A 14,745-nucleotide genomic window follows, 5' to 3' on the forward strand; every position below is an offset into this window, starting at 1 on the left:
ATGGTGACCTCTGATGCTGGCAGTGGGTGTTGGCCACTGACTGGAACCTCAACTGGGACCGTCAACCAGAGCACCTACAGTGACCTTTCCCCATAACCTGGGCTTCTGTACAGCAGCACCTCCTTGAGGGAGTCAGACGTCTTACATGGTCAGGGGACAAGGAAGCAAGATGGAGCTGAATTGCATTATGTGACTGTCTGTGGAATCTGCAGCATCACTACTGCTGCATTTTATTGTTATGAGCAAGTCAACTAAGGCCAGGCCAGCATCAAAGGAAGGGGAGACAGACCCTGCCTCTCCATGGGAACAGGGTCAAAGAATTAGCAGCACGTTGCAAAGTTGCCATACAAGGTTAATAACAAATATTCATTTTCAGTTTCTACTGTCTCTGAAAGAGTAAAAAAAGAGACATAGTGAACATACTGACCTGAGAAATTCCCATACGATCGTAAGGCACTTTTTTCCTAAATGTCCCCCAATCCTGCGTAAAGAGAAGGATCCAGCCCACCTCAGTTTGAGAACAAGACCAAGAGGAAAGCTATGAACCAGAAATTGACAATTGCATCTCAAACACTGTTGCATTATGACAGGTCACGTTAGCATTACCCTGGGGTTTTACTCTATTAGATTATAAGTGAGGCTACTGTAGCAGAAACTCCACAACACAGTGGCTTCAGTTTATTTCACATAATAGCCCAGCCAGCTTGGGTCAGCAGGGCGGCTCTACTCCATGATGCCATTTAGAGACCCTGGTTCCTTTCACCCAATCACTCTGCTGTCCTCTGAGATGAGAGTGGCAACATGGGTGAAAGTGGCAACACCTCATCTCCAGGTGGGCAGAGGAAAAAGAGGCAGAGTGTAAAAATGCTGCTTGTCTCCAAATTGCAGATGATCTGTACTTAGATTGAATCCAACCTCTGCTCACATCCATTGGCCCTAATTTAGTCACATAACCACACCCTGCTACCAGGGAGGCTGGGAAATACAGTCTGGCTGGGAAGCTCTGTGCCCAGGAAGAAAGAACAGATCTACAGAAGAACAGTCAGCCCCACAAATAATCAATAAATTATTATTCTAACATTGAAATGTTTGCAGCATTAACAAGCTAATCAAATCTTCCTAATCTCCATCAGTTTCAGGGGCATTAATAATTAATGTGCCAACTGCAAATGACTCTAAATTAAATGACAGGTATTCTTCAATGCACTTATAAATTTCTGTAGGACTACAAGCAATTCCCTTGCAAAAATGCCCGCTTGCAGAGTTGGAAACACAGCAATTATCTGGTCTCCTACAGATGAATTATTGTGAATTCCAAATTAATCATGTCCAATGGAATCTTAACAGAGTTTTGAAAAATCTCAGACAGAGGAAAGCAACTTAAAATTAAGAATCCACAAATGACCAAAATTGGTTAAGGGCCAAATTCATTCACATTCTAGGCAAGAAAAGAGATTTTATGTGGTAACATTTATGTTAACTATGTATGTATCATGTATGTAACATTAAAGGACATACTAAATTCCATGTGTTTCTCAATTTAGAACAAGATTCTTTCACAGCTGCTGCAAATAGAAGGGACTTGAATAGATGTTTACAGCCCCACTGAGTGTGCTCCTTAGGATGAGATGCTGCTGAACGTTCTATACGAACATGTTGTGATGTTAAGAACGCTGGATCAGAAATCTCTGGCTTCTTTTTGCTGTCTCCTTACAAAGGTTACTGAACTTCCCTAAATCTATTTTCTCACGTGTGAAATACGAATGTTACCTACACTACACAGTGGAGAAACAAAAAATGGCACAATAAAGCACTTTGTACTCTGTAAAACACAAATGCATAGTCCACAAAGCAGAAAGAATACATCGAGTCATCATCTAGTCTGCAGACGGGCAGTGCAACCAACCAGCAAAGCTCCCTGGGGCTTTGGTAGAATACACAGAGAGGGAACGAGATTATATTCTCTCGCTTTTGATCCCAGTCTTGATGTCTCAACCAAAGACAGATGAATCAACTTGCAAGGTCCATCCCATCCTCGGATTACTCCCAGGAGAAAAGAGTCCTTACAAGTCACTCAGCCAGCTACAGCAGCCAGGGCTAACTTGGCCCTAATTCAGAAACTTTAATAGGATTACTTTGGTATCTACTGTCAGTTTAGACACCTAACTATCTTACAGATAATAGGTGTTAGGAAGTATTGATAAGAATTAAACTAAAAATTTGGATTTAATAAAAATTTACTTTGGGGTTAATTTGGATAAATATTTAATTTTAAAAATGTGAATAGCAATTATACTCCAATAAAGATGTAAAATAAAAAAAAATTTTAATGTGAATAAATAATTGGAGAAAGAAAAAAGCACTATGTGAACAATATATTTTAAGTAGTGAAATTAAAAATGATCAAGTGTGAAGTTAAGGATGGGAGCTTTTCCTTAGGCTCTAAGCTGGTAGTTTGACAGATTCTGCCCCTTCTCCAATGTGATGGGCATGACATCACATCAAGAATATGCAGCACTGAAAGGACCAAAGTGCGGAGATCTGGTAGCAAATTGCTGTGTGGGAACGGGCCAGGAAGCCCCAGGAACCCCAACTACAGAAGTCAGAGAGTGGGGGGCAGTGCACCCAGAGGATGAAAAATAGACACACATCAAAGGACAGAATGACAAGGAAATCCAGTATCAGACATCTCCTTACTTTCCTGAACCACAAAGAAGTCCACCCTGGCAAAACAAGCTCATTTCTCATGCTGTTTTGTTTCTTCAACTAGATAAGTTGTTTAAATCTTTTTTCTTTGCCTTCTTTCCCAAGTAGAGCTTTACTCCAGAAAGGCAAATAAACTGAATTTTTAAAAGTTATGATGTGGATAGAGGTGACCGTGGATTGCTTCACAAACTTAACTCAGAACGAGTCTCTTGAAGACTGGAAGAAGTAGATAATACATAAGTGGAATGTTTTCAGGTCAGCAAATACGCTGTCCTCATCGCCACTCACAGGTAAAAAGGCTTCCCTGGTGGTGCAGTGGTTGAGAGCCCGCCTGCCGATGCAGGGGACACGGATTCGTGCCCCGGTCCGGGAAGATCCCACATGCCGCGGAGCAGCTGGGCCCGTGAGCCATGGCCACTGAGCCTGCGCGTCTGGAGCCTGTGCTCCGCAACGGGAGAGACCACAGCAGTGAGAGGCCCGCGTACCGCAAAAAAAAAAAAAAGGCCTCAAAATTAAAAGGGCACCAATATAAACGAGGCACTCAAACAGTGCGGTGCTGGTGTGGGACTGTAGGGTTAGAGAGGAGGAGGGGTCAGCTGCAGCGGGAGGGAAGTTCTGTGTAGAGAACACAGTATGGACACCTCCCAGCAGTCAGAAGATGAATTAGGCTTACCAAGTCGAGTGAAAATATACTGAAAGAAAAACAAAACTGACAAGAAATATAGCACAATGTCCCGTACGTTCAGTTAAGTATAGATTAAAAACACACCCCATGCCAAGCACTATATCATTTTCTCAGGATATAGATTCAAAGATGTCAAACACAAGAAGGTGGGTACTTGTGTGATGAGAATGTTAGACAGGATGAAGGAGTAAAGTTAAACTAGGGAGCCCTCCACTGTTAGATAGTGAACCCGCGTACTAATGAAATATAATTCATTCCATTCTGCACCCAAAATTTAAGGAAAAAGATGTGTCTCCAGCTAGCGAGGGCTGCTGAGTGCATGGTAAGGGCAAACACGATCTCCAGGCATCCCTGAATCCACTCCTCAGAAAGACCACTGCGCTGCCCAGACATGCCCCTCCTCAGAGGGGCACCTGCCCCACCAGGGAGAACTTGAAGCACTTACTTTGTGCTGTGGACTGAGCGAGGGACGGCTCCGTTGCTGATTTAATCAACCGCACAACCTGTGAGGCAATAAACACCTCATTTTACAGATTTCAAAGACCAAGTCACTTCTCCAAAGTCAGAAAGGTAGGTCAATGGATCTGAACTTCATGTTTACTTTCATTTCCAATATATCATGGCCTTCCCCCTAAACCACCTAGACGGAGCATCTCTGCAGAGATTGAATCCTGAGGTCGTTCTTGTTTCTCAAATGAAATTTACACAGTTTACATTTATTTTCTTCCTACTCTAAAGGCAGCACTGGAAACAGTCTCAGGGTGAAGCACACTCATTCTTTCTGGGATCACATTTAGAATTGAAGACCCTTGACAGCAAGCCACTGACATGCCCTTTTACTTTCCCTGGATTTAATGAAAGTGCCCAAACTGTCACCACCTTGGGAGCCATAATACATTCCAGGGAGGGACATTCAACTCTGCTCCTCCAGAGGCTTCAAAGCCCTCTTACATAGGTCCCAGCGCCATGATATGGTAAGGTGTTCTTCTGAAAATTAAACCAGGTTTGGAGCAGACAAGCCGCTCTTGAATTCCCAACACTATTCTGACAGCCCTAAATCAGTTTCAAGCCGAGACAACAAAGCAACTCTCAGAAGGGCAGGGCCTGTGTCCAGTTGACACAGCACTCACTTTGCAAAAACACGACATTTCAACCCTGTCCAAAAATTACACTGGAGAGCCAATACGATTCTGACTTTTATTATCAGGTCAGGACAGAGAAAGTGCAGGAAGAAGTAGCAGCATAAGGGTCTGCTACCTGATCCAGCTTCCACGGGTGCCCAGGCAAGGACGCTTGTGCAGGAGACGGATGATGACGCCATCCCTGGCCGACTCAGAACAGCACTTGGGGCCTGAAGTGCATCTGCTTGGTGGCGTTGTTCTTCATCCCCATCTTCAGCATCCATTTGGACTTCATCCTTTGGACATACTGCATGTCCCGCTGGCGCACGAGAGCTGCTCCTGGGGTTGGAAAGGGGATAAGAAATGAGGCAAAGGTCTGTGACCTGTGATCTTGGCAGAGAATCAAAGCTAGTTTGGGGTAAGTGGGTTCTTATATTTAAACAAGAGTTATTATCTGGGGTCTCTATCCCATGGGCCTTGCGGGGTTTATTGCATACCAGAACTTCTCTCTATATACATTCTTCTGGGATGAGCCTCTTTAGTTTTCATCATCTGAAAAGGTCTATAAGCCCAAAAGGTGAAGCCCCACATTGACCAAAAGGGACAGAGAAAGGCAGACTATAAACCAAGTCAGAGGGACTTCCCTGGTGGCGCAGTGGTTAAGAATCCGCCTGCTGGGCTTCCCTGGTGGCACAGTGGTTGGAAGTCTGCCTGCCGATGCAGGGGACACGGGTTCGTGCCCTGGTCCAGGAAGATCCCACATGCCGCGGAGCAGCTGGGCCCACGAGCCATGGCCGCTGAGCCTGCGTGTCCAGAGCCTGTGCTCCACAACGGGAGAGGCCACAGCAGTGAGAGGCCCGCGTACCGCCAAAAAAAAAAAAATCCACCTGCCAATACAGGGGACACAGGTTTGATCCCTGGTCCAGGAAGATCCCACATGCCGTGGAGCAACTGAGCCCATGCACCACAACTACTGAGCCTGCACTCTAGAGCCTCTGCTCCACAACAAGAGAAGCCACCGCAATGAGAAGCCCACACACCACAAAGAAGAGTAGCCCCCGCTTGACGCAACTAGAGAAAGCCCACGCACAGCAACGAAGACCCAAAAATTAATTAATTAATTAGTTAATTATAAGAAACCAACTCAGCTCACAGGGAGCCGTAGTGAAGGAACCTACGTGTATATAAACACAGAGCCATTTACAATGGATTCCAGTGCCAAAGCTTTCCAGGCCATCAGAAGGCAGCTCTCTCCCTTCTCTCTATACTGTTTTCAGTGGACTGACTTTCTCCTTGAAGATCCAAGCATAATGAGCTTCACTCAGCAGACACATCAGAAGAGATTTAAATAATTTCACACTGATGATGTTTCAAAGCTTAACAATTTCAGTGGCTTGCTCTAGCTCTGAGTCTTACTAAGTTTTCTATGGAAAAATTACAAAAGGAAGAACAGACAGCTGGCCTTTATTATGTGCATGTACTATGTCATACAGGCATTATGACAGTCAACCTGCCCAACTCTACAAGTAGGTCCTATTAATATCATCTCCACTTTATAAGTGAGGAAACAGAGCTTTCAATCAATTAAATTACTCATACTCATCGTATAAGAACCTACAAGTATATCAGATAAGTCATGTTTGACTTCACAGCTCAAACTATCGCCACAAGGATATTTAATTCCTCTGTATGACCTCCAGGAGAATTTCAACCTTTGCTAATTGCTGAACAATTATTTTTGTAACTATACCTCCTGAAAAAGGTAATGGTCTATATGAGTTTTAAAATAGTTACTGTGCTAGGGAATACAAAGCTTTTAAGTCATGGAGCTTTGGGCTTATTGCCATAAATGTCTCAAGTGGTCACAGAAGCCCCCAGAGCCAAGAAGGTAAGTTTCCCCTAGAGAGGACCCACAAGGACAAAGAGAAAAAAACCAGTTCACCCGAGGCCCCTTGTGCGATGCAAGTTCCTGGGCCGGGCCTTGTGGTCCACGTGGACGTACCTGTGCTGCCAGCCCAGCCCAGGGCTCTGTACTGCTGGAGGACCCGGCCCACAGCCTTCTGATTCTTAGCAACTGCCACAGCTCTTGACAAGCCAAACCGCTGTTTGTAGTATCTCATCAAGGAGCGATGACCCACTCTGGCACCTGTTTTTCAAAAGAACAATATTGAAGCACTGAGTTGGACAGTTTTTCAAGGCAGAGTTATAAAAGTAAAGGCTTTCTGAATCAGAATTTTCACTTTTATCTAGCTGGAAAATGGATGTGCCAGAAGAAACAGTGCTTTAATCTGCTGAAGAAAGATGAAGCTGCATGTTAAACAATGAAAGAAGGAAAACCAAAGAGTAGAGACACTGAAAAACAGAGATAATGGCAAGTCACTGCCAGGTGAAAAATTCAGCATCTGTACTGACAATATGCTTCCCTAGAAATTCACATAGCTGCCCCCAACTAATACAGATAATAGGATCTGAGGAGGTAAGGAGCTTTAACTTTTTTTTTAATAGAAAAAAGATTAAGCACAGATAATGGCCCTGATGTTTAGGTCTGTAAGCCACAGTCTGAGTCTAGAAGAGACACCAATCCACTTTTCCTTTGCTTAAATTCTCTATTGCAGTGGTTCTCAAACCGGCAATTTTATCCCCAGAAGACACGTGGCAATGACTGGAGACATTTTTGGCTGTCACAGCTAGAGGGAGGCTCCTGACACCTAGTGGGTGGAAGCCAGGGATGCGGCTAAACATTGTACAATGCACAGCACAGCCCCCAAAACAAAGAATTATCTGGCCCAAACGTCCACAGTGCTGAGGCTGAGAAACCCTGCCCTACTGCTTTCTAAATGACGGAAGTCGCCTGGTGAACCGGAATTTTATTTTATTTATTTTTTATTATTTATTTATTTATTTATTTTTTTTTCCGGTACGCGGGCCTCTCACTGTTGTGGCCTCTCCTGTTGCGGAGCACAGGCTCCAGATGCGCAGGCTCAGCGGCCAGGGCTCACGGGCCCAGCCGCTCCGCGGCATGCAGGATCTTTCCAGACCGGGGCACGAACCCGTGTCCCCTGCATCGGCAGGCGGACTCTCAACCACTGCACCACCAGGGAAGCCCGAACCGTAATTTTAAAAGATGACTAAGATGAATTCTCTCTCCAGGTTTTATTTACTGAGAAGGATCTGATACAACCATGCCAGTCAATCACGCTTTCAGAAATGAACGCTTTGGACTATCTGCTCTTTTATAGGACAAGTGTGCTGACCCCTGGATCTCAGCTTCACAGCAGGTGAAAGTGAAGGGGGCGGGCTTCAGTGATGACACACTCCAGGCTCCATCAGAGCGCCCTGGCTCTTGAAAAGTTCTCCTGGGCCACCGGCATTGAGATCACCTGAGAGCTTACTAAACCCAGGCTATACTTTCACAAGAATATTAAGCAGAACATAAGCAATCAAATACATTCCCAGACAGACATCAACGCATAGAAGTTTAACAACAGCATACACACAAGGCACGGAACAGCTGTTTCCACTGAAAATGAGTTAAGGAAATACAGCCAGGTAGAACCATGTGTACGGCTGCTATGGAAGCTTTACACTTATATATATAAAATCATTTCTTTCAGAATATTTTGTGCAGAAAGACCATGAACAGAATACTGTTAACTATTGTAGATGGATATATTCGCTTTTAGGACCTCGATTAACTTGCAAGAAAAAACTCTGTCAGGTTATTTCGTTTCAAGTCCCTATACCTGGCAAGCTACCTGGGAAACAGTTTGCAGAGTCTCTGCGCAGATATGGAAAAGTGGTTACTTCCAGTTGACTGATTGGTGATCAGACGCAAGAGATGACAAAGAGAAACTTTCAATTCAAAGATGATGTGGCCTTTGGATACTAATATGGATGAAAAGATGCTTCCCAGGACCTGACTGTTCTGGCAGCAGAAGAGTTAACAAAGCTCCTAAACCACAAGAAATAAGTGAGATACAGCGGACGGAGAAGGACTCGCTCTTAAATGGAGGCTCTGGCAGGAAAGCCCAGCGCTGCTGATTGTGACTTTCTATTTATAATGTAGGCAGTTTGCTCTGAGTTTGCAATGATGATTTCCTCAAAATCATTAAATGATAATGCTGCTGGTCATTAGTACTTAATAAATCGATTTATTTACATTCGCAAGCAGCATTTAGAAATACGTTATTATTGAAGGTTGGCTTCTAAAACATGCTTGAAAAGGTTTCATTAATCAACCCCAAGGTTTCCGACACCTGACAGGAGAACTCTAAACATTCAGCGTTTAAAGTTACTCCTGTCCTGTGGCAATGACAGTGAGAACCTAACATTAAGCACCAAGTACAATGTGCTGAGAACAGCTCAACTGGAAGGCCCTCATCAAGGAAAATTCGTTATAGAACACGGTGTGTCTGTCCATAAATAACAGATGGGTAATGTCTGAGTTATGATGAAGCCACAACCTGTCCATCTATCTTTCTCCACAGTAAGAACTGCTTACAAGACTGTCACTCCTAACCTAAAACATGATACAAGCGAACTTCTTTACAAAACAGAAACAGACTCACGGACATAGAGAACAAACTTAGGGTTCTCAAAGGGGAAAGGAAGGAGGTGGGGAAGGGAGAAATTAGGAGTTTGGGACTAGCATATACAAACTACTGTATATAAAATAGGTAAATAACAAGGTCCTACTGTATAGCACAGGGAACTATATTCAGTATACTGTAATAAACCATAATGGAAAAGAATACAAAAAAGAATATATATATATATATATAAAACAGAATCACTTGCTGTACACCAGAAACTAACACAAAACTGTAAATCAACTATACTTCAATTAAAAAAAAAGACTGAGGGCTTCCCTGGTGGCACAGTGGTTAAGAATCCGCCTGCCAATGTAGGGGACACGGGTTCGAGCCGTGGTCAGGGAAGATCCCACGTGCCGCGGAGCAACTAAGTCTGTGTGCCACAACTACTGAGCCCACGCACCACAACTACTGAAGCCCGTGCACCTAGAGCCCGTGCTCCTCAACAAGAGAAGCCACCGCAGTGAGAAGCACGCGCACCGCAACGAAGAGTAGCCCCCGCTCGCCGCAACTAGAGAAAGCCGGCGCAGCAACAAAGACCCAGTGCAGCCAAAAAGAAAGAAATAAACAAACAAATAAATAAATGTATTTTAAAAATTTCCACTCCTACTTAACAAATAGCCTAACACTGGGTGACATTAGACAATGAAAAAGAAAATATCTCTAACTGTAAGTTTCCTAAGAAGATTGATCACGTGCCTTTCGTGGATCCAGCAACAGATTCATCTGGCTAGTCAGCAACTAACTGGATGTGTTTTCACACCAACTTGCTCCACAGGAACTGAAGAGCAACGAGGGAAGGAACTGAGCCAGACCACAGTCTTCAAAATAAATGCTCATAGCGCCCTCTACCGGATACTCTACGCCACTGCCTCTGGGATCATCTACTTGACCTGAAGCAACTAGATTTAAGGAATCACAACTACCCGCTGCTTTCAAAACCAGTTTAAAGCAGACTCCGCTAAGTGTAGCTGATTAAGTATCACTAGGCTCTCCACATTAGAATCCTTCCCAAGTCAGCTTCATGCTAACATCCACGCTGACCCAGTCATATAACTGAGCATAATCAAGGAAGTTTCTGAATGGTAAATTTGTTCAAAGACATAACCAGGTGACTGAATATACTGTTGTAATATCACTACACATGTATACAGTGTTTATTCAGAGATTTCCTATTTTCTTGGTTCATTACAAAATCCCCAAGTCAGCACTGAGACACGGAGGTAAACCAATGGACACAAAACTGTCATGTCTCATTATAAGCAAGACTGACTAGAGCATGACTGGTTTTAAAAATGAGATGGTAAAAGTGTATGTGACTGTATAGCTGGAATAAATTTCCAAACATTGGGACCTTCTGGTTCACTAAGAGTGCTATGCTCTGTTGCTATTTAAACAAATTCTATCATCAGGTCTCAGCAGCCGGGCATCTGTGAAGAAGACACAGGAAGGCAGCCAATGCTGTACGTTTAGATTTTTCCATTCTTGGCTCTTAATCTCGTCCAGGTCACAGATGCTTTTCAGAAACTACAGCCTTTCCCCAGAAAAAGTGCCCTTACCCGCACAGTCAAAAAAATCTGTGCGGAGGAATTCCCTCACGGTCCAGTGGTTAGGACCGTGCTTTCACTGCTCAGGGTGCGGGTTCGATCCCCGGTCGGGGAACTAAGACCCCGCAAGCCGCGCAGGGTGGCCAAAAAATAAGTTAATTAATTAAAAAACAAATGAATAAATAAAAAAATTTAAACCTCCGTGTGCCCACACAGGTGACTTTATGATGTAACAGCGTTTCCCCAGGAAAATGCACACACTCAGAAAAAAGTGCACAGCTAGAGACGAAAGCTGAGGTAAGGCAGCACCTGGCAGTTGGTCTGGCCTCTCCAGAGTCTAACAGTACAATATCGCCCAGGACTCCAAGACCAAGCCGCTTACTCACTACTTCCCAGTCTCCCTTAGGAGCTGCCCTGAGGTCATCATCCAGTACTTTAAAACAGCATCACTTGGTACGTGGACACGTAGCTGTGAGCAAGGAAATTCATGCTTTAAAAACCCAAGAGGGCTTCCCTGGTGGCACAGTGGTTGAGAGTCCCTCTGCCGATGCAGGGGACACGGGTTCGTGCTCCAGTCCGGGAAGATCCCACATGCCGCGGAGCGGCTGGGCCCGTGAGCCATGGCCGCTGAGCCTGCGCATCCGGAGCCTGTGCTCTGCAGCGGGAGAGGCCACAGCAGTGAGAGGCCCGCGTACAGCAAATAAATAAATAAAAGTCACCTCCAACCTGCCAGTCACTCAGTCAACAGACATTTACGCGGCTCCTGTGTGTCTGAGGCACTGTGCAGAGATGGAAGACGCCAGCTTTGTCCTCACAGAAACGGGGCAGAAGGCAAGCCAGCCCACAGGCACAGAGGAGCTAGAGCCGCATCACGACAGCTGGGCAGGGGGCCCAACGTGAGCCCTGCAGGGCGAGGACGAGTGGGGGGGGACAGAGGCAGCACCCAGGCAAAGGCCCAGGGGAGGGAGACTGCGTGCGGGCAAGAAAGGAAGAGCACCGGACACCTGGGCGACAAAGTGACCCTGAAGGCAAGGGCTCCCCCTGGAAATTCCAGAGGGAAAAGAAAATAGACTGGTGGTCAAGTGGAAACCAGGCTGGAGATGGCCAGATGGGAAGCTTTCATGGTGACACAGATAAGGAGAAAAAAAAAGAAAAAATATTCAAAAGCCATTTAGGAATCGCAATTAGTCACCATCTGGATGTGGGAGAGGAAGAGCGGATCCTGAGAAGACACCCAAGTTTGGCTTTGGCGAACCTGAGGAAACTCCATCGCTCTGGGCAAATGTGTTGTCTACATAGCTAAGGAGTCTTTAAGCTACAGACGTCTTTAAGTCCAGATGAAAATTTCTCTACTTCTAAAATAGGATATGCAGCGTTGCTGCAAAATGAAGCCCACGTTCCTAGTGATCCTACTACACGCAATGCGCCGCTGGCAGGGACCATTTCATTCACTTTCTCAAGGTCTTTGATCTCAGTTAAGGAAGAGGAAGCTAATGAAACTAGGGGCTAAATAAACAGTTTTAGAAAAGAAGTTATTAAACTTATTTCTGACATTCTGCATCAGTATTTTCACCAAGGGAAGACGGGACTAGGTCCTCTGTGATACATTTAGGCCTGTTTTGCTGCTGCGTATTGTATAGGCCACGATATTCTGCTGCATTACAGCTTCCCTACCACTGTAGAAGAACTATATCCTCAAGACAGGTTCTGCCTGCACTTTCCTTTCACTGTCATTGTCTAAAGCTGCCCTTAGCCTTAGAAGGTTATTACTCTGGGTTAAGCAGGGCTCTCTATACCTAAGCCGTGCTATTCCAGGTGGAGAGCAGCACCTCAGGGTGGCTTCTTCATGGCAGACGTCTCCATTGGCAATGTGGCTGTTCCTGCTCCCACCATCACTGCAAATCTCCCAGGCAGCGGAGACAAGTGGGGAAAGGGCTTCACTGACGAGGTCCATGATCCTGGGTAAATTACTCAACCTGTCTAAGCTTCAGCTGGCTCATATGTCAAATAAGGATAACAGAATCTAACTCAAAGGCTTGATGTAAAGCTAAAATAATATATCTGCCTGAATGTGCTAACTGCTCAATAAATACGAGGTATTATTAGGATCTTATTATCTTATCATCCCATTCCCTGTCCTTTTTAGATGCGTCTTCTGTAGCTGCCCCCATTCCTATTAGCTAAGCATAACACTGTAAGCAATACTGCATACTTCTCATATTCATGGCTTTCCTTCTTCTATTCATATCTGGGACAAAATCCTGCCATTATGAATCCTGTTCCCCAAAGAAGAAGGCAGAATTCAAACTCCAAGCTTCCCCCTACACCCAGAATACGGACAGGAAACCTGGGCGCTGTCAATCAGGTCCACCCATGCCAGACTAACATATGCAAGTCTGAGCCACCATGGAAACAGGAATCAGTTCAAGGAATAAGAGCAAAGTCAAGTTTAACAAGAAAAACCTGGATGGGGCCAAAACACCAGATAATAAACAGAATACAAAAGGTCTATGTATTGAAAAGAAAGGCAATGACTGATTAAAGCATTACGAATCACAACAAAAGTGAGGAAAACATTGATGCAATTTAAACAAAACAGCCAAGACAGAGCTACGAGGCAACCTTCAGAGTTCACCTCGTCCAGGGGAACACAAACACACACTTGAAGCTGTAGGGTCTCTCCCCTCGGTGTGGAAGGGAAGTGATGGGAACACGCTGCTCTGATAATCTCAGCGGCATGCAGCTATGTATTCTGGACAACTGCACTTACCAGAAGGGAGAATCAGCTCCATGGTGTCGTCTTCATATTCCAAGGCCCTTTCTGAGGGCAAGTCCTCAGTCTCATCAGGGTCCTCCCCTTCCTTGTGATCTGGGTAGCTACTCCTGGAACCATGGAATGGCATTAATACATAGACCAATACCTCAAATTTAACTAAAATACTGCAAACCTACTAGATAACTAAAGGGGTTGGGGTGAGGGGTTAACAGTTGCAGTGACTACACTGAAAGCTTTTGGAGAGAAAACAATTTGTTAGCATTTTCTCTGTAGTAAAGTATGCAAATGGCCTATGAATTCAAAATGGATCCCAGACCTAAATGTAAAATACAAAACTATAAAAAATCCTACAGATAATATAGGAGAAAACCTAGATAACTTAGGGTTTGGTGATGACTTTTTAGGAACGACACAAAAGGCACAGTCCATGAAAGAAATAACTGATAAGCTAAACTTCATTAAAATTAAAAACTTCTGCTCTGTGAAAAAACAATGTCGAGAGAATTAAAATACAAGATTCAGACTTGGAAAAAAGTATTTGCAGAAGACACATCTGATAAAGGACTGCTATCCAAATGCAAAAAGAACTCTTAAAACTCAGCAATAAACAATCTGATTAAAACATGGGCCAAAGACCTTAACAGACTCCTCACTAAGAAGATACACATATGGCAAATAAGCATGCAAAAAAGATGCTCCACAGCATATGTCATCAGAAAAATGCAAATTAAAACACAGAGATACCAGTATGCACCTATCAGAATGGTCAAAATCCAGAACAATGACAATACCAAATGCTGGTGAGGATCTGGGGCAACAGGAACTCTCATTAATTGCTAGTGGGAATGCAAGAGGGTACAGCCCCTTTGGAAAAGCTGGCGGTGTCTTGCAAAAATCAAACACACTCTTACCGTAAGACCCAGCAATCCTGCTGCTTGGTATTTACCCTAAGGAGTCAAAAACTTCTGTCCATACAAAAACCTGCACATGAATTACAGAAGATTTATCCAAATTCTTAAAACTTGAAGAAACCAACATGTGCTTCAATAGGTGAATAGATAAATTAACTGTGGCACATCCACACAAGGGAGTATTTTTGGATTATACAAAAAAGAAATGAGCTAGCAGGCCATGAAAAGCCATGCAGGAACCTTAAAAGCATATTACTAAGTGAAAGAAGCAGTCTGAAAAGGCTACATACTGTATGATTCTAATCATACAACGTTCTGGAAAAGGCAAAAATATGGAGACATTAAATATCACTGTTTTCCAGGGTTCGGGTGGAGGAGAATGATGAACAGGCAGAACACAGAGGATC

The 14,745-nt window shown here is 44.2% G+C and overlaps 1 protein-coding gene across 4 annotated transcripts in view; it reads right to left on the reverse strand.

Moving 5' to 3' along the window:
- The window catches only part of ZNF622 (zinc finger protein 622), a 55,956-nt gene that overhangs the window by 37,718 nt on the left and 3,493 nt on the right, over window positions 1–14,745 (reverse strand). For 3 of the 4 annotated variants that reach the window (XR_012330636.1, XR_012330635.1, XR_012330634.1), the window contains exons 4-7: window positions 13,422–13,534; window positions 6,515–6,658; window positions 4,649–4,851; window positions 3,837–3,894 (exon numbers count right to left, since the gene is read on the reverse strand). Coding sequence is in view for 1 of the 4 variants with exons in the window: in XM_019951123.3 (XP_019806682.1) it covers window positions 4,724–4,851; window positions 6,515–6,658; window positions 13,422–13,534 (385 nt within the window). In the remaining 3 variants the exon portion in view is untranslated. Of the gene's footprint in view, window positions 1–3,836; window positions 3,895–4,574; window positions 4,852–6,514; window positions 6,659–13,421; window positions 13,535–14,745 lie in introns of those variants that run through there. The other variant, XM_019951123.3, reaches the window with a different exon arrangement.

Source organism: Tursiops truncatus, chromosome 3 (assembly GCF_011762595.2).
Source record: "Tursiops truncatus isolate mTurTru1 chromosome 3, mTurTru1.mat.Y, whole genome shotgun sequence".
NCBI lineage: Eukaryota > Metazoa > Chordata > Mammalia > Artiodactyla > Delphinidae > Tursiops > Tursiops truncatus.